The 23912-nt window shown below is 44.1% G+C and overlaps 1 protein-coding gene across 4 annotated transcripts in view; it reads right to left on the bottom strand.

Moving 5' to 3' along the window:
* The window catches only part of col17a1b (collagen, type XVII, alpha 1b), a 29271-nt gene that overhangs the window by 1104 nt on the left and 4255 nt on the right, over nt 1–23912 (bottom strand). For 2 of the 4 annotated variants that reach the window (XM_080016347.1, XM_080016345.1), the window contains exons 5-55: nt 23323–23646; nt 23053–23109; nt 22875–22910; nt 22648–22698; nt 21831–21977; nt 20428–21081; nt 19803–19886; nt 19608–19670; nt 18376–18534; nt 16522–16614; nt 16381–16425; nt 16155–16295; nt 13729–14544; nt 13119–13169; nt 13010–13027; nt 12863–12889; nt 12723–12776; nt 12537–12623; nt 12316–12378; nt 11694–11729; nt 11508–11561; nt 11344–11379; nt 11217–11252; nt 11061–11105; nt 10410–10445; nt 10213–10284; nt 9821–9847; nt 9664–9699; nt 9479–9514; nt 9046–9126; nt 8853–8888; nt 8674–8757; nt 8362–8433; nt 8120–8170; nt 7385–7447; nt 7188–7247; nt 7064–7090; nt 6865–6924; nt 4940–5017; nt 4734–4781; nt 4529–4639; nt 4295–4414; nt 3846–3950; nt 3613–3756; nt 2024–2134; nt 1546–1722; nt 1204–1344; nt 872–1123; nt 615–779; nt 389–469; nt 133–216 (exon numbers count right to left, since the gene is read on the bottom strand). In XM_080016347.1, the coding sequence (XP_079872473.1) occupies nt 133–216; nt 389–469; nt 615–779; nt 872–1123; nt 1204–1344; nt 1546–1722; nt 2024–2134; nt 3613–3756; nt 3846–3950; nt 4295–4414; nt 4529–4639; nt 4734–4781; nt 4940–5017; nt 6865–6924; nt 7064–7090; nt 7188–7247; nt 7385–7447; nt 8120–8170; nt 8362–8433; nt 8674–8757; nt 8853–8888; nt 9046–9126; nt 9479–9514; nt 9664–9699; nt 9821–9847; nt 10213–10284; nt 10410–10445; nt 11061–11105; nt 11217–11252; nt 11344–11379; nt 11508–11561; nt 11694–11729; nt 12316–12378; nt 12537–12623; nt 12723–12776; nt 12863–12889; nt 13010–13027; nt 13119–13169; nt 13729–14544; nt 16155–16295; nt 16381–16425; nt 16522–16614; nt 18376–18534; nt 19608–19670; nt 19803–19886; nt 20428–21081; nt 21831–21977; nt 22648–22698; nt 22875–22910; nt 23053–23109; nt 23323–23646 (5535 nt within the window). The remainder of the gene's footprint in view (nt 1–132; nt 217–388; nt 470–614; nt 780–871; nt 1124–1203; nt 1345–1545; nt 1723–2023; nt 2135–3612; nt 3757–3845; nt 3951–4294; nt 4415–4528; nt 4640–4733; nt 4782–4939; nt 5018–6864; nt 6925–7063; nt 7091–7187; nt 7248–7384; nt 7448–8119; nt 8171–8361; nt 8434–8673; nt 8758–8852; nt 8889–9045; nt 9127–9478; nt 9515–9663; nt 9700–9820; nt 9848–10212; nt 10285–10409; nt 10446–11060; nt 11106–11216; nt 11253–11343; nt 11380–11507; nt 11562–11693; nt 11730–12315; nt 12379–12536; nt 12624–12722; nt 12777–12862; nt 12890–13009; nt 13028–13118; nt 13170–13728; nt 14545–16154; nt 16296–16380; nt 16426–16521; nt 16615–18375; nt 18535–19607; nt 19671–19802; nt 19887–20427; nt 21082–21830; nt 21978–22647; nt 22699–22874; nt 22911–23052; nt 23110–23322; nt 23647–23912) is intronic. The other 2 variants (XM_080016346.1, XM_080016348.1) reach the window with 2 other exon arrangements.

Here is a 23912-nt window from a genome sequence, read left to right on the forward strand (position 1 = left end):
CATTATTGCCTATTGTTTTTGATGAGAGCTGCTGCACCACAATTGTCCTCCGGGGCTTGAATAAAATACGGGTCCGTCTTTCCGAGTGACATTTTATCGGCCGTTCATCGTTGTGACTGAGGTGAAAGGTACCTGCTTCTCTCTTCTGGACCCGGTGTTGAGGCTGTACGGTGTGGAACGCTGAGAACCCCGGTGCGCCTGGACTCCCGGTATCACCTGAAATTAAACCACCCAAAGCTCCGTCGGTCAGCCAGCAACTGAGGAAGTATATTTGGCCATGCTTTGACCACCGAATGATGACCACGAATTGGACGTAATATTCAACCGCGCTCTGCAGAGGCTGCCGTAGCAGATTCCTCAAAGGGTCAGGAGCTCTGTTCAACTGTACCTTTGTCACCCCTGGGCCCGGGATAGCCTCTGTCTCCCTTTGGACCAGGTCTTCCCACGGGGCCCGGGATGGTTCCGTAGGCTGCACGAGACAGAGAGAGAGAGAGAGAGGTGAAACCAAACGACGAAGAGCGATCTTCACTCCGTTCACGTCTTCACATCATTCAGCCGATGCCGCGATCAGCTCTCGCGGAAACATGAAAAAAGGGTGTCCGTTTCGTGCTCACTTCTGAAGAAGTCCATGAGGTCAGCCGTGACGTTGCCGTAGGAGCCAATCACGCGGCTGTAGCCGGGAGGCCCGGGGGGGCCGGGGGGCCCGGGAGGCCCCTGGACCGCTCTGACGCTGGCCGTCACGGGGCCTTGAACCAGGTACTCCTGCAGCAGGCCTTGGTCTGTGGAGCCATGAGAATCGAGTCGGTCGGAGCTGCCGTGGATATGGCTTTTCTTGAGTGATATCAATTAAAAAGAACGCCGTCGCACTCACTCTTGATGTAATCCGTGACCCTCGCGGCGACGTTGGAGTAGTCCAGCGTCTCCGTCAACTGGCTGACGTCGATCTGGCTGACGCCGATCTGGCGCTTCTCGCCGTCGTGGCGAGAGCCGCCCTGGGAGAAGCTCTGACCCTGGACACTGTTCAGAAGATAACCCGGCTCCCCGCGCTCTCCAGTGTAACCCCTGGGACCCTGGGGCCCCGGAGGACCTGGGGGTCCCACGATGCTACGGCGGATGTTTTCGTCTGTGAATAAATGTGAGATTTGGTTTCAATTCCACCGCAGCGACTTGACTAATGTAGATTAAACCACAGAGAGGACTCACTGCTGAGGTATTGCTGGAGTTCAGTGCGTATGCTGTCACGTTGGCTGTTCCCACTGTAGGACAGTGTTCCCTGGATAACCCCTGGTGGCCCCTGGGGGCCCGGAGGGCCGGGTGGACCGGGAAGACCTCTGAACCCAGAGCCTAGGAGAGACGCTATTTCAATGAGTAGGACAGTACTGCATAATGGGGAAAAACATTTTTAATCTAAATGAGCTGTACAAAGAAATAACAAATTATTATATATAAATATATATACATTCATATATTTATATACTTGTATATTTTTTCTTTTTTATTTATTTATTTATTTGTTTGTTTATTTATTTTTTCTGGCCCACTCACTTTGCAGGTATTTCTGGATGTCCTCCATTCTGTAGCCAGCGCCCCCTGAGTTTCCGTACACCATGGAAGTGGAGAGTCCTGGAGGCCCTGGAGGGCCTGGAGTACCAGGCAGCCCCGGGATGCCAGGGGAGCCTGGTTGTCCTGCTGATCGGCTGACCATTGTGCGGAACTCTGTATCTGAGGAAGTGGAGGACACGACGAAGACAATTAGCGAGCCCCTTGTTTAATACGGATATACAGTATATTACCTGCATGTCTCAAACAGGAGTCAGCCAAAGCATCATTACACACAATACATCTTATACCACATGGACCTTCTAGTCTTACTCTTTGTACTGTGGGCAAAAGGGGCTGAGGTATTCATCACAATGACGTTTACCTAAACTCTCAGTTAAACTAGCAGACTAACTCAGCAGAGAAAAAAAACACAGAGTGGAATCTTCCTTTAATGTGTAAAGCCAGGCTGAAAGAGTCTTACTTCTCATGAGGGCAGAGTAGTCAATCGTAGCAGTAGCGAAGCCAGGACCTGGGGGGCCTGGAGGTCCATGAGGGCCCGGTGGTCCAGGCTGACCGGTAGTGATACCTCTCTCTGCAGAGGGGAACAACACGGGCGGCTGGCAAGTCAGATCAGCGCCACGCTCATCGAATATCATCCAGTCAGAAATGAGGCAGTGTGTCTGTGAGGTGCGTCTAGTCTGCCGTCCACAGAGCGTGGCAAGACGAAGGTCACTCTGATGACCCCTGCGGGGAACGGGGAACCCCACTGGGTTCTGGACTGGTTCTACTTAAGCTGTGTTTCCACCAGAGGAACTTTTTCCAGGAACTAGGAACCTTTGGAGGAACTCAGTGCGCTTCCACCACGGGGACAAATTAAGTTCGGGGACATTATTCGCCATTCGACTTTTTGGTCCCTGCTCAGGGCGTCGTACTTTTTCAAAAGCCCGGAAACTTTGGGGGCGGGGCTTGCAGCGCTGAACATTTCTGAATTCGGTCAAGTACTCGCAGCATTTTATCTCAGACGCCACTTCAAAAAATCTGCTGCGGCAAACCAACTATGTACTGGTCGTTCTTTGTTCAAATAATGTTCCGTTTGTACAAAAAACGGAAAACTACCCATTTTCCGTTTATTGTTTTGATAATTAAAAAAACAAAAGACAAAGAAAACGCAGACTGTAAATATATATATGAACAGACTTACATGCATGACCACACTGTGTGTAATGTGGGGAGTACACTCCTACACAGTAGACCCAGGGTTGATCCCCTCTGTGTGAACTCATGTTTTTCAATATGTTTCAAACTTGATAATAAAATCTTGATTGTGAGAGGTTTTTTTTACGTTAAATATAAGGACAGAAGAACAAAATGGATAAAGGAAGAGAGACAACCTGATATTCCACTCTCACTTGGTTGTCTTTCTCTATCCATTTTATTAGTTTAATTATTTCATCCTCGATTCGGATTTTTATTATTCTCTGAAGTTTTGGGCTAAAAGTCTCCGGAACAGAGCGATCGCAGGACGATCGCCAGGGGTACGCGCACAGATGAGGTGTCGTTGGAACCGAGACGTCGCAGACATGTCGCGGTTCATGTTTCGTCCAAAACGATGCACATACTGAGCGGAAATGACGTGTAAAAACAGACGTCGCCCTTTCCTATGTCAGCGTACAAATTTGCATAAGCTTCCAAGTCTTTAGGCCGCAGTGGAAACGCAGACAACAACGGAACAAGGAACCTTTTAGTTCCTTGAAAAAAGTTCCTGGGACTGAAAGTTATCTTGGTTGGAAGCAGGGCTGGTATTACAAAGGAACCTGTTAAGAAACTTGAACTGTCATAAAAGGCTTTCGTATTTCACGAGCATTTGTCATGGATGTCATTTATATCGCAGTCAACCATGGACCTTATCAAACCCAAAGGGGAAAAAAATACATGGGGGAGTTCAGCCTCAAATATCTTAACTTCATTCTGGATTTCCGGACTAGAAACTGTATAAAATTGACAGTGAGTAATGCAGTGAAGCCGAGAGAGATCGAGGGTGACGCTTAGTGTTCCGTGATAAAACCTCACCGTTCATGATTCGGAAGACATAGGTGGCGATCTCTTGCACGTTATAACTGGCCACGCTCCCTCCAGATGTTCCCGGCGTCCCAGGTAGTCCTGGAGCTCCCGGCGGTCCCTGCGGGCCTGTCAAATATCGTCTCACCTCGTCCCCTAAAATGCAGACGTCAAAACAGTTGGACATCCTTTTGGGGGAACACCCTAAGAGGTTCAATTCTCGCTAGATTTTGTGATGTACTTACTCTGCAGCATGACGATGAGACCACTGAGGGTCAGGGAACCAGAACCAGGGGGGCCAGGCGGCCCTGGAGGACCCTGAGCTCCTGCACCGAAACCTGAGCCTGAACCTGAAATGCCACGACAGTGTCAATGCAACGTCTCGTTCACCACCATGACTATTGGTCGCAACTCGGGCTGGGTCCATGAACTCAGATTATCGTACCCTCGTGTTACTATACTACCTCAGATAGGAGCAATCTTAGCAGTAAGGCCTAGCAACGAGTTTTCTAGTCCCAGGCAAAGGTTCCTTCGTCCCTGGCGACCAGCTTCAACGAGCCTAACCTGAGTCAAGGCTAAACTACTATTTTGTGAACTGAATCAATGCCACACAATTCAACACTGGTCAAATTGAATGTAGGGTGACCACATTTTGACACGCCCAAACCAGGACTTCTCCGGCGACAGAACTTACGCTGCAGGTAGACGAGGACACGGGACGATAGGTCCTCCAAAGAACCTGAGAAGGATCCAGGGAGTCCCGGGGGCCCGGGGGGGCCGGGGGGACCGGGGATGGAAGACTGGCTGTATCTACCTGTGGAGGACATGTGTCTTGTGTTATCCTGCATCATCCAACATCTCTGAGGTACCGTGAGCCTGCCCGACTCTGGGTCTGCGGCAGCGGAGGAAGTTCCAGTGAGGCTCGTACTTAGGTAGTCTGTGATGTAATGGCGCATCTCGGTTGAGGAGGAGAAGTGGCCAGGAGGCCCAGGAGGACCAGGGGGGCCAGGAGGTCCTGTCCTGACGGAGACTGATGAGTCTGATAAGAATAATAATAGAATTAATAATCATCAGAGGCAGTGAACAAAATACTTTGATATGTGCGCGGTACAGTGGTTAGTTTACGAGTTTACCTCTGGACGAAACAGCGCTGCCGGGAGCGCCAGGGGCTCCAGTGTCCCCTTTGAAATGAGACGCAACAACAGAATCACTACCTGCTGTAGATATAACATAACACGTGCTGCACGCAGGCAGTGAAAACACATTCTACAATAAAGAGAAATCCAAATGGACGTTAAAATAACCCGGCATTTTCCTCATTCTTTATTCGGCGATTTACCTTTCCGTCCCATTGGTCCGGGAGGTCCAGGAGGCCCAGGGACTCCGGGTGGCCCTTGACCCCCAGCATAGGACATAACTGTGGAGAATAATAAGGGTTTTGTTAAAAAAAAAAATCATCAATTTATAAACACACACATATATATATATATATATATATATATATATATATATATATATATATATATATATATATATATATATATATATATATATATATATATATATACAGTGGGATAAAAAAGTATTTAGTCAGCCACCAATTGTGCAAGTTCTCCCACTTAAAAAGATGAGAGAGGCCTGTTATTTTCATCATAGGTATACCTAAACTATGAGAGACAAAATGAGAAAAAAAAATCCAGAAAATCACACTGTCTGATTTTTAAAGAATTTATTTGCAAATTATGGTGGAAAATAAGTATTTGGTCAATAACAAAAGTTCAACTCAATACTTTGTTATATAGCCTTTGTTTGCAATGACAGAGGTCAAACATTTTCTGTAAGTCTTCACAAGGTTTTCACACACTGTTGCTGGTATTCTGGCCCGTTCCTCCATGCAGATCTCCTCTAGAGCAGTGATGTTTTGGGGCTGTCGCTGGGCAACACAGACTTTCAACTCCCTCCAAAGATTTTCTATGGGGTTGAGATCTGGAGACTGGCTAGGCCACTCCAGGACCTTGAAATGCTTCTTACGAAGCCACTCCTTCGTTGCCTGGGTGGTGTGTTTGGGATCATTGTCATGCTGAAAGACCCAGCCACGTTTCATCTTCAATGCCCTTGCTGATGGAAGGAGGTTTTCACTCAAAATCTCACGATACATGGCTCCATTCATTCTTTCCTTTACACGGATCAGTCGTCCTGGTCCCTTTGCAGAAAAACAGCCCCAAAGCATGATGTTTCCACCCCCATGCTTCACAGTAGGTATGGTGTTCTTTGGATGCAACTCAGCTTTCTTTCTCCTCCAAACACGACAAGTTCAGTTTTTACCAAAAGGTTCTATTTTGGTTTCATCTGACCATATGACATTCTCCCAATCCTCTTCTGGATCATCCAAATGCTCTCTAGCAAACTTCAGACGGGTCTGGACATGTACTGGCTTAAGCAGGGGGACACTGCAGGATTTGAGTCCCTGGCGGCGTAGTGTATTACTGAGGGTAGCCTTTGTTACTTTGGTCCCAGCTCTCTGCAGGTCATTCACTAGGTCCCCCCGTGTGGTTCTGGGATGTTTGCTCACTGTTCTTGTGATCATTTTGACCCCAGGGGGTGAGATCTTGCGTGGAGCCCCAGATTGAGGGAGATTATCAGTGGTCTTGTATGTCTTCCATTTTCTAATAATTGCTCCCACAGTTGATTTCTTCACAACAAGCTGCTTACCTATTGCAGATTCAGTCTTCCCAGCCTGGTGCAGGTCTATAATTTTGTTTCTGGTGTCCTTTGACAGCTCTTTGGTCTTGGCCATAGTGGAGTTTGGAGTGTGACTGTTTGAGGTTGTGGACAGGTGTCTTTTATACTGATAACGAGTTCAAACAGGTGCCATTAATACCGGTAACGAGTGGAGGACAGAGGAGCCTCTTAAAGAAAAAGTTCCAGGTCTGTGAAAGCCAGAAATCTTGCTTGTTTGTAGGTGACCAAATACCTATTTTACCGAGGAATTTACCAATTAATTCATTAAAAATCCTACAATGTGATTTCCTGGATTCTTTTCCCCCATTCTGTCCATTCAGTCAAAGTGAATCTATGATGAAAATTACAGGCCTCTCTCATCTTTTTAAGTGGGAGAACTTGCACAATTGGTGGCTGACTAAATACTTTTTTGCCCCACTGTATATATATAAATGCCCGGTTATTTATATATATATATATATATATTCACACACACACACACACTGTATATGTGTATACGTATGAGATGCAGGGCAGGGTTACCTCTGTCAGAGCCTCCTGATCTCCCTGGGGTGCCTGGGAGTCCTGGCTGTCCTGGTTCACCTTAGACAGACACAAAATGAGGCAGTGACCAAATGCTTGTCTCCACTGATGATTTACGACTATATCTGTTCAAATTAAACAGACCTATAACAAGGAAAAATGACCCTTTAAAAATACCCCCCCCCCCCCAGGTATTTACCTTGGTGCCCTCTTTGTCCAGGAGAACCTAATATGATCGGAGAGACGTCAAAAATATTGTAACACAAAGTTGTTTTCATTAGATTTTAAAATTGGGACTGTTGGGTTGACAACAAAAGCCTCACCAGTTGATCCCTTGGGCCCGGCAGGTCCAGGGGGTCCTGGCTGTCCTGAAAAGTATGTTCCTGTAACAGGGACAGGGTCAAAGTGTTTTGTAAGCGATACAACATGTTCTATAATTTAAGCAGCAAGTAGTGCTGGGGTATGTAATCCATGTTAATGTCCACACAATAAAACCATGTTTTTTTATCATTGATTGTACCAGAGTTGGGCAGAAAGCTGCCTGATTCCCCTTTCTCCCCCCTCGGTCCTGGTATTCCATATCCTAAAAATCAGAGCCGCTATCAACAGTTGGACATCAACAATGAAAGCAATGACACATTATTGCTCTTTAATTCTGCAATGACAATTTTTGCCATATTATCTACCATAACATCCGACGGACAACCATGGAGATTACAGTTGTATCTTATCTCATTTAATCGAAACCTTCTAATAGAATCGAATGGAATAGATTAAATCTGATTAAATCCAAACCAATCTGATCCAATCTAATCTAACCCGGGTAATATAATCAGTGCCAGTCTGATGTAAATTTATCTAATCTAATGTAATCTAATATAATCTAATCTAATCTAATCGAATCTAATATGTTCTAATCGAATCTAATACGTTCTAATCTAATCTAATCTAATATGTTCTAATCTAATGTAATCTAATCAAATTGTTCTAATCTGATCTAATCTGATCTAATCTAATCTAATATATCCATCATAACATAATCTAATCCAATCTGTCTAATACAACATGTGCTAAATAGTTCTAATCTAAAATGTTCTAAAACGTTCTAATCTTAACCAAACCAATCAAATAGAACATATTATAATATAAAGCAATCTAATCTATACTTATCTAATCTGTAGCCTAGTATTTTATTTGTGGACATTGGGGGTTTGGTTTTATTAAGTCACCAGGGTGACCAAAAGGCGAGACTTACCAGGCTCGCCGGGCGGACCCCGGGGCCCCGGAGGTCCTGATCTTGAATCCCCTAAAGAAACAATGTTGAGTTTACAGACGTTTTTAAAATGAACGTGGCTTTGCTGAAATATACTGTACGTGGGAGTCCCCTGCGTCACCCTGCTTTCTGTCGTAGATGATTTCAAGTAACATGCAGGTCTCGAACAACAAAGACGACAAATAAACGTAATTTTGTGCATTATGGTCCGAACAATATGGTACCTGTACGGCCTGGAGGCCCGGGGGGTCCAGGTGGGCCGGGTGGGCCTGCGATTCCTGATGCGCCGTACTGTCCTGGAGATGCAGCAAAGAGCCCATGAAAAGCCATTGAATGATTCTTTTACAACGTACAGGTGAGTCAGTCAATCCAACACATAATAGACAAAGTAATGAGAAACACATTAAATGTAATGTGTACGACTCATATGGAAACAAATAAAGCAAAAATATCGATTGAGGAAGCAGTGCGCCAATTTAAGTAATTGGGTTAAGTAATTCATCCCAAGGGGAAAAAAACATCTTGAAATCACTCACTTTCAGCTCTGGACGAGCTTAGGGTTTCTGAAGTTCTCACTGTAACCCCTGCAGCTCCCTGGTCGCCCCTGTCACCTTTAGCGCCTGGAAATCCACACAAAGACACGAGATTTGCTTTCAAACGGCCTAGGAAAACATATGATCATTATTTCATCGATTGTTGAAGTGTGACCACATACCAGGTCGCCCAGGAAGTCCAGCAGGACCAATGGGGCCTGAGGAAGCAAATCAACAGAATGGATAGAAGAAGGAAAAAAAAACACATTTAATTTCTCGATCAAATATAATGTATTACACAGCCTCGCTTCCTTCTTGTAGGGTTTGATCGTGTATATTCAGAATGTAGGACGGGTTTCGTCCGCCGTCAATGACCTGATAATCCAGGAGATCCGGAGCGCCCAGGAGGTCCGGCGGGCCCGGGGGGCCCAGGGATGGCGACAGAACTGGAGCCAGCTGGAAAACCCACGAAGGAGATCAAACATTTAAATTTAAACATAATATGCCGTAGTGTCAAGAATTGATATTAGCCTAATTCACCAGATTTCTCTAACCGCCTCGAGCAGTGGCTAATAATTCCTCATGATGTCGAGCGGTTGGATCCTTCTGAATTACAGCCCTTTTTGACCCTTCTGGTTTGCTTCCATTTGCATTTAAAGACATTCCCTGCATATGCAGATTGGCATACTACATACTACATACTACATATTACATGGTCGCACTATTTGAATCAGAGAATTAAGAGAATCAATACAGAAATGGTTCCCCCCTAAATACAACAGTGTAAATAAAACATCTGTCCACTCACCTGCATTAATGACTCTCCCTGGTTCGCCTGTTTGACCTAAAACAGAAACAGACACGTCCTCAAGCAGCAGCACAGATTCATATCCGCTCCATACAACTGCAAGCAATTGCAAACTGCACCAAGTGGAGCCCAGCTTCCTGCTGTGAGCTTACACAGTTCAGTTCTCAAGTTGATAAAGGTCTTACCTTTGGCCCCTGGCTGTCCCGGTGTTCCCGGTAAACCTTAAAACAAATAGAGCGTGTATGTTTTCGGTTTAAGTGACAAATTTGGTCTGAGCTCTTCGATCTCAAAAATATCAAAACAAACTATGCATAATGAGCAAGAGCATTGATGGATGGATACCTGGGGGTCCTTGAAGTCCGGGTGGACCTAGAAATATGGAGGAAATGTCCATTTATATCACAAAATTGTAAGCTAGAATGGATTTCAAAGTTGAAATGTCTTATTTGTTTTTGACCACGAGGGGAAGCACTAGCCCATAATAACTTGAAAATGAAGCAAAAATGTTAACTCGGTACCCAATCCTTTGCTTCCTACGGAGGTAGCTATCTTATAAAAGGTCGCTTTGAGTAAAAGATAGCTCTTCGTAGGGTGGACGTTCTATTATTTGTCTCATTACGTACGGCAAATGCTGTTTTAAGATTTAGAATGATGTCAAAAGTCGACACAAGTATCAGTTACCACACCCTAACCTCGTCGAAGCATCAAGTAAGATGATATTTCCACTGGTTTACCTGGAAGTGCAGAATCTGCAGGAGCACCGGGAGGCCCTCTGAGCCCCGGTGGCCCTGAAAGCCCGTGGTCACCTGAGGATCAAACACAATTTTGCTCAGTAAGTCATCAGCCGTGCACGGTGCAGTAACAGTGCACAAAATGAAAAAATAAATCTAATTTCAGTCGCACTGTATCACGTTAAAATAGTTTCATTTACCTCTTGGGCCTTTCGGACCTTCGATTCCAGCAGCCCCTGTTTCAGAAATAAATGACAGCAAATAAGAAAAACAAAAAGCGGGAGAACAACGAAAAAGGTCATTCCTTTTTATTTTAAAAGTGCCAATTAAGTATTGGCATTGTCTTTTCAGTGTACTACAAAGATGTAGGTCCATTAGGGTGGGAAACCAAAGGTGATGGGAAATAAGGCCTTAAGAGGTTGCCTCTTCCAGGCTGACTCTGGCACCACCTGGTGGACGAAGTGAGTCACTACAACCTCACACGACTGGAGCCAGAAAACCATAATTTGAAAAGACAAACTGGCACAAAATTGATCATGTTATTAGGTTGAGGCTATTTTGAAATTAAAGTGTTTTTTAAATTTGGTTAGGATGATATGATGTTTAATTGATTCATTATATTCATGAAAAAGAAGGGTAGCCACACCCATCTTAGGGATAAACCATTCAGGCCACCATTTAAATAAAATACTTTTGAGAATTTGAACTTCACTTGCAGATGAACTCTGTCTTGGATGCAATGACATACAAATACCCAGTGTTGTATGCCAAGCCTGTTGACAGCAAAGGTAAATATATATATATATAATTAAAATAAAAATTCAAATTAAAAAATAATTTAACCAACTCACCTGTTGATCCCTTCTCTCCTTTCTCTCCAGGAAATCCAGCCTCACCTGAGGGAGGGGACAAATCAATGAAGCAATAGACAGTAACATGCCCAAAAACATTACAGTAATATTCATTTGTTTGTTTGTGTGTCCTTCCAGACGATCTGGCATGCTCACCTTGCAGACCCCGCTGTCCTTTATCACCGTGGTCACCTGAAATGAAGACAGATTTAAAAGCACTTAGGTAACCCCAACGTCACAGTCGTCCTGTTTTACCTCTCGTATCCGCTCTGCCGCAACAAACCTTTGAGTCCTTGCGATCCGGTGAAGCCTCTGTCTCCTGCCGAGTTAAAACAGTAAGAACGTCAACCACAGTATCCGTGCATTTCTCCTATTACATTGGGCAGGCAGCGTTGATCTGCTGGACGGTGTGAACTTCCTGTGTTGTTTTTTTTCGTTTTCTTTTACCTTTAGGCCCAGGAAGTCCTGCCTCGCCTCGGAAACCCTGAGAACCCGGTTGACCTGGGTAGAGATTGTTCTCCTGAGTTAGTATTGGATTTTGGGGTTTTTGTAGGATGTGAGGTGTAATTTTCCAACGAGCAGATACAGTGTGAAGAGGACTGGGGAGGAGGAGGACATCGAGGCGAAACTGACCTGGTATCCCAGAAATCCCGGGGGCGCCCGCTGAGCCTGGGAAAGCAGAAGGCAGGGTTTTACCAGGACCATCAGCAACAAGATAATACAACAAAATAATACAACAACAACAACAACAACATGGTGTCAATATGTGGTAATAACAGTCTCAATCAATGTCTTTGGGAACTTTTTATTACAAAAGAAAAAAGTCCTAAAACCAATAAAAGGACAATACATTTTGCAATATATTAAAATAATATTGAATTAACTTATCCCATATACCCTATATAGCTATACCAGTAATGTATCCTGTGCATAGAATCACATTTTGTATATTCTGTTATATACATTTCTGTTCTGTATTTTTTTTTATATGTATATTTGTATTTTATTATTTTTCATTTTATTTTATTTAACTTTATTTAATTTAAGTAATGCTAATAGTCTGTAGAGAAACACACCAATCCACACCATGACAAATTAATTGTATGTGGTATGGTACTGGCTGATTGATAATTACTTTTATTGATCGGAAACCGTCACATCAAAGACACATAGAAAGGTTTTTCTATACAAAGGTTTTTAATAAATAAGCTTCCGTTTCCCTTTTTTCCACCTTTGGGTGCCCTCGTTTTCTCACCTTTAGAGCCGGCTGGTCCACTAGGTCCCATGGGACCAGGGGAGCCCGGTTCCCCACGGAAACCTGCAGCGACGAATGAAAAAAAGGTGAGCTCACGCACCTTAGTTGCATTTCTTTTTTTTTTCTAATAAGATTTAGCATTTATAGGATGTACTGTACTGTAATTCAACTGCAGAAATGATACATTTCAATATTCTGGTATTACCGTAGACATCACTCACCTCTGTCAAGTGTTCCTGGCTCTCCTCTGGGGCCAGGTGGGCCCTCACGGCCCCTGGTGCCCGGCAGCCCGTCCATGCCAGGGTCCCCTGGAGAAGAGAGCGTGGAGTCCGTTGTCAGTGTCGTCATTGACATGGACCCATCTAAATTGATTTGCAGGACCACCCAGCTCCACCCTACTACTTTACCTGCACTTCCTTTCTGTCCTTTGGGCCCCTCTGGGCCGGCGTGGCCCATCGCACCTTGGGTCAAAGGTTGGAAATATTAATGACGAGAACAGGATTCCAACACTGTATACACGTTAATAAAGTGAAGCTCTTTTCCTTACCTTGCAGTCCAGGGAACCCACTGTCACCTGCAATGCAAATGTAATATGGAATTTAACCATGGAGACAAACAAGGTGAACAATTTTATTGAAAGAAGTCGAATTGATATTTTTTACATTGCATCGGTAACATAAAATACAACACTGACCTTTCAGTCCTTGACTTCCTGCATAACCAGAATAGTAAACAGATGACATCATTAAGAATAAGGAATGAATGTAAATGGAATATCCTGCCATCGGTATTGGACGTTTTACCTTGGGGCCCGGGCTCTCCTCTCTCTCCCTTAGAAGAGGACGCTATGATGGCTGTAAGAGTGGAAGTAGAGAAAACATCTATTTAATGCGCTGATTCTAATAGATATTATCAGACTTTTATTGGCTCACACCCCTAAACTCATGCGATAATTGTCCACTTTGGAACACGCTCCCAGCCTCTACATCTGTCTGATTGGGTACCTACGTGGAAGCAGGGCTGGGAGAATTTTAGCAGCCATTTTGACCGTCATTGGTCTTTGCTTCTCGTAAGTCATCCTGCTTACTTTGTTTATAGTCTTAATGAACCTTAATAAATATGATGGCCTAGATTTACAGCCATGTCCTCTTCTGACTTGACCTCCATGGCACCTTTTGACCTGCTTCACAATATAGGCAGGATTACGTTTCACAGATCAGGTTTTCAAATCGAATGGAAGTCAATGGAAAGCAGAAAAAAAGGCCACCTTCACTCTCCGCACAGAGGGTCATGGGTCTCTTCAACCCTCCTGAGGCTCAATGCAGATTTAGGACTGTGAGACTCTCTCAATCCAATCTTACAACCAGAGAGAATTTTGCGTTTTGAAGTAATTTTGTGCAACGTCAACGCTACCTCTGAACGACTGCGACTGCATCTCAGCTCGCAGCAGGTTCTGGATGGTCCACTGCAGGGCGATGGGGTCCAGGTGTCCCGATCCGTAGCCGATGCCCAAGCCCGAGTCCGCACCGCCGCCAGCGCCGGCACCAGTTCCGAGAATGACGCCGGTGCCCGTTCCACCGCTGACGCCACTTCCACTACGGTCACCAGTTCCAACAAGGACACCAGTTCCATAACTGGTGCCAGATACAGTTCTACTACGGCCACCGGCACTTTCACTGACACCAGTTCCTCCACCAGCACCAGTTCCTACACCGCCGCTGGCTCCTCCACCGCCACCAGTTCCAACGAGGACACCAGTTCCATGACTGGTGCCAGCTACAGTTCCACTACGGCCACCGGCACCTCCGCTGACACCGGTTCCTCCACCAGCACCAGTTCCTCCACCAGCAGCAGTTCCTCCATTGCCACCAGTTCCAACATAGACACCGGTTCCATAACCAAAGCCAGTGCCAGTTCCACTATGGCCACCGGTTCCACCACTGACCCCAGTCCCTACATCGATGTGGGTCCCAGCACCACCAGCGGCGGTGCCATCGCCGACGCCGACACCGATGCCCAGTCCAGTTCCGGTCCCAGCGTGTCCAGAGGAGCCCGTGTGCAGCGTGTTGTCGTTGCGGCCGTGGGCCCCGCCACCATCCAGGTAGGTTCCGGAGTTGATCAGGTGGATGTCGTTGCCAGAGGCGGAGAAGCGGCTGGTGCGGGCGGCGAAGACGGAGGACTCTGCCTCCAGCGTCGCCACACGATTCTTCAGCTTCCTCACGTCTTCAGCTGGGGAGCAGGGTGGACGGTTAAAGAGACTAGTTAAAGAGACTAGTTAAATAGACAATGGTTCAAGAGACTATAGTTCAAGTGATGAGGGCAAATAGACTATAGTAAGTACTTGAGGTAAGTTAAGGTAAGTTTCATTTAGGAGGATTTAAATGTATATTTAATACAACACAGACAATTAATTATATTATATAATTATATGAATGTGACAAATAATCTCTTGAACGTGAACTTAAAGTGACTAGTTCAAGTGACTAGTTTGATAGACCGGTTAAATTATCTGGTTAAAGAGACTACTTAAAGAGACTAGTTAAATAGACTATAGTTCACGAGACTATAGTTAAAGTGACTAGTTAAAGTGACTTGTTCAAGAGACTGGTTAAAGGATCTGGAGACACTAGCTAAAGAGACTAGTTAAATAGACTTTAGTTCACGAGACTATAGTTAAAGTGACTAGTTCAAGTGAATAGTTCAATAGACCAGTTAAATGGTCTGGTTAAAGAGACTGGCTAAAGAGACTAGTTAAATAGACTATAGATCAAGAGACTATAGTTGAAGTGACTAGTTAAAGTGACTTGTTCAAGGATCTGGTTAAAGACACCAACTGAAGAGACTGGTTAAATAAACTATAGGTCAAGAGACTCTAGTTAAAGTGACTAGTTCAAGAGACTAGTTCAAGGATATGGTAAAAGAGACTAACTAAAGAGACTAGTTCAATAGACAATAGCTTAATAGACTATGGTTAAAGTGACAAGTTAAGGTGACTATTTCAAGAGACTAGTTAAAAAGTCTTGTTAAATTGTGAAATAGATATTCCTTAAATAGACAGTTCAAAAAACTAGTTAAAGTGACTAGTTAGGGAGACTAGTTAAAATGACAAGTTAAATAGTCTCGCACAACCAAACAAGCGGCCAAACCTACATTTTCTGCTTACAGTTGGAAGTAATTTCCCCCTGGGATTATTAAAGTATTTCTGATTTTGATTCTGAGATTTATATTCATGTATTGTACTTGTACTGTCTACATGACTCATTTTTTATATCCACAAGCGGTGCCTTAATGTCTTTAAAATACAGGAGAATGGATGATACCGCACGATGAAAGTGAGTCGCCGCAAATTATACTTCAAGTAACTTTATAAGGTCACTCCGTTTCATTTCAATTTGTCTAAAGGTTTCTCCCGAGCAGAGAAAGGAGACTTTAATCCGTGATGTCATCTGGCAGCATTGCCCGGCGCCGCTCTGGTGACAATGAATACCAGCGTGGCTTCGTGAGCATGTGACACCAGCGGCCAGAGTCAGTTTTCAGTCCTGCTCCGGGAAACAGGGAACATTTCCTGGTGCCAAGTTGTCAGCGACACATGAATCCCTGTTCACCGGACCTTTCAAGCTAAAACATGAGGCCGCAAAGAGGGGACATTCTGGAGTCTTGATTTATTTTTATGTCTTCCAGCTGTCCAGTTGTAAATTTATTTTTAAATAGTAACCCTTATATTATATTATATTATTTTCTTTGGTCTATAAATATGATATAATTATATAAATATATAATAATAATAATAATAATAATTATTATTATTTTAATTATTGTTATTATACATTAGGACTCACCCAGTGCGATGAGGCCGAACAGGAGCCCCAGGAGGAGCAGGGAGAGCAGCAGGAGGCCAAGCAGCCACTTCCACCAGGAGCAGCACGAGGGACCACAGCAGCAGAACGCTCCACCCCCACAGCCGTCATCCTCGTGGATCTCTGGAGCGATTAATAAGATCGTTTAACACGAGTGATGATATTATAATAAACAATGGGATGTTTGGTGTCAGCTACATTATGATACCTGCGTATGTTGACTTGTCTTTCATCAACACTCCTGACGATCCATCTGCGTAAAGGACAAATTGGGGTTTTGTTTTTTTTCGTTTTAATGGTAAAATAGTAATGCATTCCTGTAGGGGAGTTGTTTGGAATTTGGCCTCACAGTAGGAATTGCCGGCGTCTAACTTGAGCGGCATCGTCTCGGAATAGCTGGACAAAACCTTTTCTTTCTTCATCGAGTCTCCCGAGAGCGACCCTGTGGGAACAGAGCCGGATTAAAATTGATGTTGAAGAGAATTAAAGTCAAATAGTATCCATGAATTCCAGTGATTAATCTCACCTTTAGTAACATGCCAACACATGCTGTGTGTGTGTGTGTGTGCGTGTGCATGTGTTCGTGTCTGCGTGTGTGTGTGTGTGTGTGTGTGTGTGTGTGTGTGTGTGTGTGTGCGCGAGATAGATGGACACTACCTGACACTACCTGATGTGATTGCAATCCCCATCACATGACTATAATAATAATAAGAAGAATAAGAAGAAGAATAGTATTATTATTTATTTCTTTGTATATTTATTTAATATTATTATTATTATTATTATTATTATTATTATTATTATTATTATTATTATTATTATTATTTAATAATAACCTGTATTTATACAGCAATTTTCATACACAACATGCAACAGAGTGCTTAACATCAATGTAAGGTAATCAAATGGTAGTAGTAACAACAACAACAACAACAGTATCACAACGAATAATAATAAATATAGCTGCAGGCAGAAATACACTGGGTCCAGCCTATTCGTTTTAGGTAAGTTTTACAGTTTGTTAAGTGTAGTTATAGGACAATGTTTATACGTGATGTTTATTACAAAAAAGTATTTTGTTTTTTATTTTGTCATTGTTATATCTTACCTTGCTGCACTGAAGTACATCCAGAGTTTCCGTGACGGTAGATATTGTGTGTCATATACATCAATTATGACGTATTTACATTGATTTACGATATCAGTTTAATTGACATATTTCCAAAATTCCACAAGTTTTATTATACAAGCCATTTCCATGAAATGCGACAAAAGTGATATTTCTGTGGGTAACAACCATTGCACGGCTTCTATTTTTTTGACGCCTCGCTGGATCTCGAACGCGTCTCTGAGTCGCACACAGTGTTTTCGAGGGACACACTGACGACATTTTAAGGCTTATTTTTTATTATTTTTAATCCGGCAAAGTAATGTGGACCGCAGATTTAAAATATCAATTGAACAGATCTACTGACATCTACCAGGTAAGGAGCTATATAAATGCACATCGATAGTTTGGAAACGTCTAAAGACTACAGAGTGTCCCGGTCCACGCAGCTCACTGGACACGGTCCAACTGGACATTCTCAACCGGACTCTGTACATTTATAGTAAATATTATGATGACGTCATAAAGCATCTCACTGTAAATCTCATCTCGTTCACTTTCGAACGAGACGTGTGACGTGTCGGTTAATCAAGACCAACTGAATATTTTGGGTCAAAGTTGTTCGGTTTTTCACTAATCTCTGCTCCGTATGTGGATCAATTTGGATCTGTTGGCACTGTTACTTTGCATTTCACTGCATACCTGTATCCATGTGACAAATAAAAATCTTGAATCTTGAATCTTGATTCTTTAAACCATGAGATCCCTGTTACATAGCGGTTTAAACTACACCTGAGCCGGGGGGCCCCTTGGACCCCTAATAATAATAATAATAATAATAATAATAATAATAATAATAATAATAATAATAATAATAATAAAAAAGCTAGAATCATTTAAAAATGACTAGTAAGGCTATACCCAATTTCAGTAGATTCCAAAGTTGAAAAATGATTGATTTGATTTTGATTTGAGTTAAAGTTGTTTATCTGGAACCTAAAGTGCAGATAAGATGCTCGGTGTATTTGGGGAGAGGCTGCATGCTTCATGCAGTGAGCAGCGTGTCCACCAGGGGACAGTGAAGAGCTGACTGACCGCTGCCCACGACGGTGCTGCAGCTGGTGAAGTGCTTGCCGCTGTCTTTGGCCAGGATCAGTGTCTCTGTGTCCCTCTTGGCTGCAAAGTTCTCCTTATCCGACAGCAGGTACTTTACGTCTTTCTTAAAGGCATCGTCAGTCTGAGCTCTGGTGGCTGCTGGGAAGAAATTAACTTTATTAACTTTAATAAATATAACATTTATCTTAAGCCTTGCTGATATAAAAGTGCAAACCTTATAACAAAATAAAATTCACCTATATTTGAAAATACATACGTATATAACAATATAGTAATACAACTACTACTAATAATAATAATAAGCTACCACTTTGCGGTCGACACAGTGCAACCCTCCAAATGCAAATGAGTAGAGACGGAAACAGGACTTACATAACATCAGTTCATGATGTCACAAAGCCTCCGATGCTGAAATTAATCAAATCGCCTCAACGTTCTTCCACTTCTGATAAGATTCAGACAGTTTTTCACAAATTGATGCTTCAAATGTACATCGACATAGATCAAACTCAAACGACAAGACGTCTGAAACGTCCCAGTTTAACGAGACCTCAGCCATGTCTGTGCGTACTGCGGTTGTCGTGTTCCAGATACTTTTAGCCCGAAAAATGCTGAGAAGACGAAAGGAAAAAAAATCCCAGCGATAACAAAAGGGACCCCTTATAATAATAATAATAATAATAATAATAATAATAATAATAATAATAATAATAATAATAATAATAATAATAATAATAGCACAAGTATAAAAAAATAGGAATTTTACTGTAGACCCCTGCAATTCCTTCCCAAACCAAAGGAAGGCAGCAAACCCCTGTTTTAGGATATGCCTATTTCCTATGTGAGTGGAAAAACTTGGTGTGGACACGAACGTGTCCAACATTATTTACTTTTTGAAAAATCCACGATTAAAAACATAAAAAAAAATAAAAATACATAACTAGATTAAAAAATTTGATTTTGAGCTTTTGATGTATTTTCAAGTTATATGATGCATCACATTTGTACTCATTAAACATTCAATTTGTCACTGAAGGGCTTAGAATCATCGTTGATAGTAATGAAGCTCTGAAAGTCTAAAGTTATGTGATGTTATTAATGCCAATACAAATTATTATAAATTTAATATTTATTATATTTTGCTACCATGTACCGTGCCTAAATTGTTTTTTTTGTTTGTTTTTTTTAGTTTTTATCAGCTACAGACTTACTTGTAGAGACTCCAGTGCTGACGACACCACTGCTGTTTGAGACATTCTTCTGTACTCCATACCCTAATAACACACACACACACAGACACACACAGACACACACACACACACACACAGAGTTGTCCACAAAGTTGTATACATATTGACAATAGGAAATACTATGTATGTATATTCAATGGAAACCTGCCATCGTACCTCCAGCATTCGCATTTATGTTGGCTCCACTGGTCGTGAGCACACCGACCGATGATGGTGCCAGGTTATTCTGGAAGCCATAGACTGCAAAGAGAAACACAAAGATGAAAATGAGATAAAAGAAAATAAATAAAACGTATTACTTATAATTACTTTTTTGGATCAGAAAGTAAAACTTAATCAATGCATTCCAAATAACACAGCATTTCATTAGAAATAGTATCATTTATGGCGGCGGACAATTCATTATTGTCTGTTACTGTGTTCAAGTGAATGTGAAATTTAAAACAGTATCACGCCATAACATTTTATTTATTTTCATCTAAATACTTTTTTGACAAAATTCTTCTATGAAAACTAGAGTTTTGGTCTGCTATCATACTTATATTACCATATAAAGTTCCATGCAACGAAGCACAGTCTGACTTTTTTCTAAACCTTAGGTCTATATCGTATGTATCATTATATAATAAATATTATATAGTAATATAATATTTAGAAAGAAAATGCTGCAGGGCCTGCAGACTGCAATTCCTTTACTGACCCATCGGGGGCCTGAGACCCCAGTTTTGGAACCTTTGTGTGGACACTTTGAATGTGTCCAACTTTATTTATTTTCTGGTACCTGACAAGGAGGAGGGGGCGGCGGGGGCGAGCAGGGAGTGTCCAGATGACATGTTGTTGGTGCTGATCTGGTAGGCGTAGGCGCTGCCGGCGCTGCCGCCGCCGCCGCCGCCACCGCCGCCGCCGCCACCACAACTACCACCACAGCCGCCGCTGCTGGCAGCCACCGTGGTGGAGGGGAGGGTGGAGGTGGACCAGGAAAAGACCGGCAGCGCTGAGTCCAGCGTGGACGACTCGTACTGCCCAGACCGCACGCCGGCGTCGTAAAGACCCGACCTGATCCCGCCATCGTGCCCGGCTGACTTCACGCCGCCATCGTAGATCCCCGACTTGGTGCTCGCCTCAAAGTGGCCGGATTTTAGGCTGCTCTCATATTGGCCAGAATTTGCGGTTCCCACATAGAGGCCTGGCTTCAAACTGCCGTTATACTGACCAGAATTCAAACTGCCGTTATACTGACCAGAATTCAAACTGGCAGTATATTGGCCGGAATTCAAACCGGTGTTATATTGACCGGAATTCAAACTGCCGGTATATTGGCCTGATTTCCCCGTTGCGTCAAACAGACCGGCATCCAAAACCGTGTCATATTGGCCGATTTTCAAACTTCCATCATACACGTCCGACCTCACACTCGTTTCGTAGCGAGTGGAAACTGCAGGAAACAGGAAAGAAGAACAACAGTCAACGAGTCATGAGGATTGTAAAGGCCGCAAAACACATTTCAATGGATTGTTGTGTGGTGTGGTGCGGTTTTGTCGTGTAGTTGCATTGTTTGATTGTGTTCCGTTGAGTTGTGTTGCGTGGTGCGTTTGTGTTGTGCTGTTGTGTTGTATAACATAGCGTGGTGCAGTCGTGCTGTGCTTTGCTGGGCAGCTGTGTTGTGCTTTGTGTAGCTGTACTGTGTGTGGTACGGTTGTGTAGCGCTGTATAGTATCGTATTGTGTGCTGGTTTTGCATCGTATTGTGTTGTATGGTTGTGTTGTGCAGTGTTTTTCTGTTGTAGATTTATTGTGTGGTTTTGTTGCTTTGAGTTGTGTTGTGTGGTATGATTGTGTTGTGTTGTGTCGTGTTGTTGTGAGTGCGGCTGTTTTGCGAAGTTGTGTTGTGTTGTGTTGTGCGGTTTGCCAGGTAGCTGTATTGTGTTGTGTTGTGTTATATTGCGTTTTGTGGTTATGCCGTGTTGTGTAGTTGCATTGTTTGGTTATATTATGTTGGGTAACGTGCTGTGTTGTACAGTTGTGTTGTGTATTTTGGTGGTGTTGTACAGTTGTGTTGTGTATTTTGGTTGTGTTGTATTGTTTGGTTATATTATGTTGGGTAACGTGCTGTGCTGTACAGTTGTGTTGTGTATTTTGGTTGTGTTGTGTTGTGCGGCGTTGCTCGGCGTTTGGCGCCCTCTACCCGACTGAGAGGTGGCGGTGTTGCCCTCCACGACGGCGGCCTTCCTGGGCACGGGCAGGGTGGTGGAGCGGGTGGAGGAGCGGGTGGGGCTGACGCTGTTGGAGCGTCCCGCGTTCAGCAGCCGCTTCACGTCGTCCAGCTCCGTCCCTGACGACCAATCACAGCGGCCGTGAGAACCTCGAGGCGTACAACGCCGCTGCCTGCTCCGCTACACCCCTACCTCCCATGGAGAACAACCTTGTGCTGAGGCGTAGTCAATCAGGGTTTTTTTTCTACGTAGCACTTAACCTGTCACATGATCTCTCATTTGTAGTTGTCGACTGGGTTGAGAAGGGGAATTTAAAAAAAATTACAAAGCAATTAAAATAAAGACCTGCAGTTCGGTCGGTGAGTATTAGAGACGGACTGTTCCCAACAATGATACCAGTGCCAGATATTCATTTTCTGCTTCTGACCCGAAAGGTAACGTCTCAGTGACAGTAATGGATTTAGTCACTACTTAAAGTTCAGGATTCAGACTCATCGTTGTCAGTGGTACCGTGCGGGTCGCTCCCTGATGCATATTATTAGAATTGTTGTATCAATCCATGTTTTCGGTCACATGCACATATGAACCGCATTTTCCTCGCCCAATAAATTCTCCGCCCCCTCCAAAAAAACGTGATTTTGGCAGCGGCATTGTACAAAGAACAAAAAGTCCGGTGCATATTCCGTGTCAGGAGAACCCGACCGGTTCCGCTCTCAGAATGTTCACACACAGACGCTCTATGCTTTGTGAGCGATTGCACAACCGCTGGCGGGCGGATCAAGGTCTTACATCTGGAGGCCGTGGGGGAGGCACTCTGCAGTCTGGCCCGGATCTCACTCTCTGTGAGAAAGAAAGACACACACGCGCGCGCGCACACACACACACACACACACGGACAAAAATGGACAAAAGAATCCGGATTCAGTAAAGTCCAAATTCCCGCACGACACCACTTTTTTCAATTTGCGACGGAGCGGAAACAGAAGGAGAAAAGGTGGAAGCGCTACTGGACCCACCTCTGCTCTGACTCCGCCCTCTGGAGGCGCCGGAGCCTAAAATCCACACACACACGACACACACACACACACACACACACAGAAAAGAAAACAAGCGCATAAGGTGACCACGGCGGGTGGACAATTAGAAATGAGCGCGGTGATCACGTGCTGTTTTTTGTCTTTGCACTCAACCCACAATAGTTTCCATAATCCTTTCGTGTCAGTTCGGGCGAGGAGTTACCGCTGGAGCTTCCTGGTAGAAAACACAACAGGTCAGGAAGGAGAGCGGTGAAAACCGGACCCCCGTGTCCAATTAAAGGTTTCCTTTTATTTTCTCAGTCTTCTGTCCCGAGTCCAAAACCCCTGCCAACTCCATGCCAAGTCCGCCACCAGTGTGTGTGTGCGTGCATGCGCGCCCGTGCCTGTGTGTGCGTGCGTGCGTGTGTGTGTTGAACTTGGCACTCACCGTCGTAGCCTCCCGAGCGGCTGGACACGATCTTCCTGTCCCGGAACGCCGGCGAGGAGGCAGCGCCGGCCTGCGTCCTCCTGGTGCCGCCCGACGAGCTGGACCTCACCTTGGACACTGAGCTCACCACGTAGCTCCCGCCGCTGCTGCCCCCTCCGCTGCCGTAGCCGTCGATGTCCCCGTAGCCGCTGCCGCCGCCGATGCCGCCGATGCCGCCGATGCCGCCGATGCCGCCGATGCCTCCCCCTCCGCCCGACGAGCTCCCCCCCAGGTAGACCCCTGAGGAGGAGCTGCTGAAGCTGCTGCTGTTCACCCCCACGGAGGCTGGAGGAGGGACGGAGATGGGTTAAGGGTTCTGGGCTTCCAAAAAAAAAGGTTGCACGATTTCACGTCTGAAAACCCTGCAACTCAAACTTTGAAACTTTTGCATATTTTAAGTTACGTTTTTTTTTCTGACAGACAACTCTTAGACTTCATTTAATTTAAAATTATCTTTATTTATGAAGCGTGGTTTGAGTTTGGCACCTGGGCTGTATTGCTCGTCACTCCCTGTGAGATGCAGAGCAAGCAGGTAGCACTTAATGAGCTCG

This window comes from Zeus faber (genome assembly GCF_960531495.2).
Source record: "Zeus faber genome assembly, chromosome: 16".
Taxonomy (NCBI): Eukaryota; Metazoa; Chordata; class Actinopteri; order Zeiformes; family Zeidae; genus Zeus; species Zeus faber.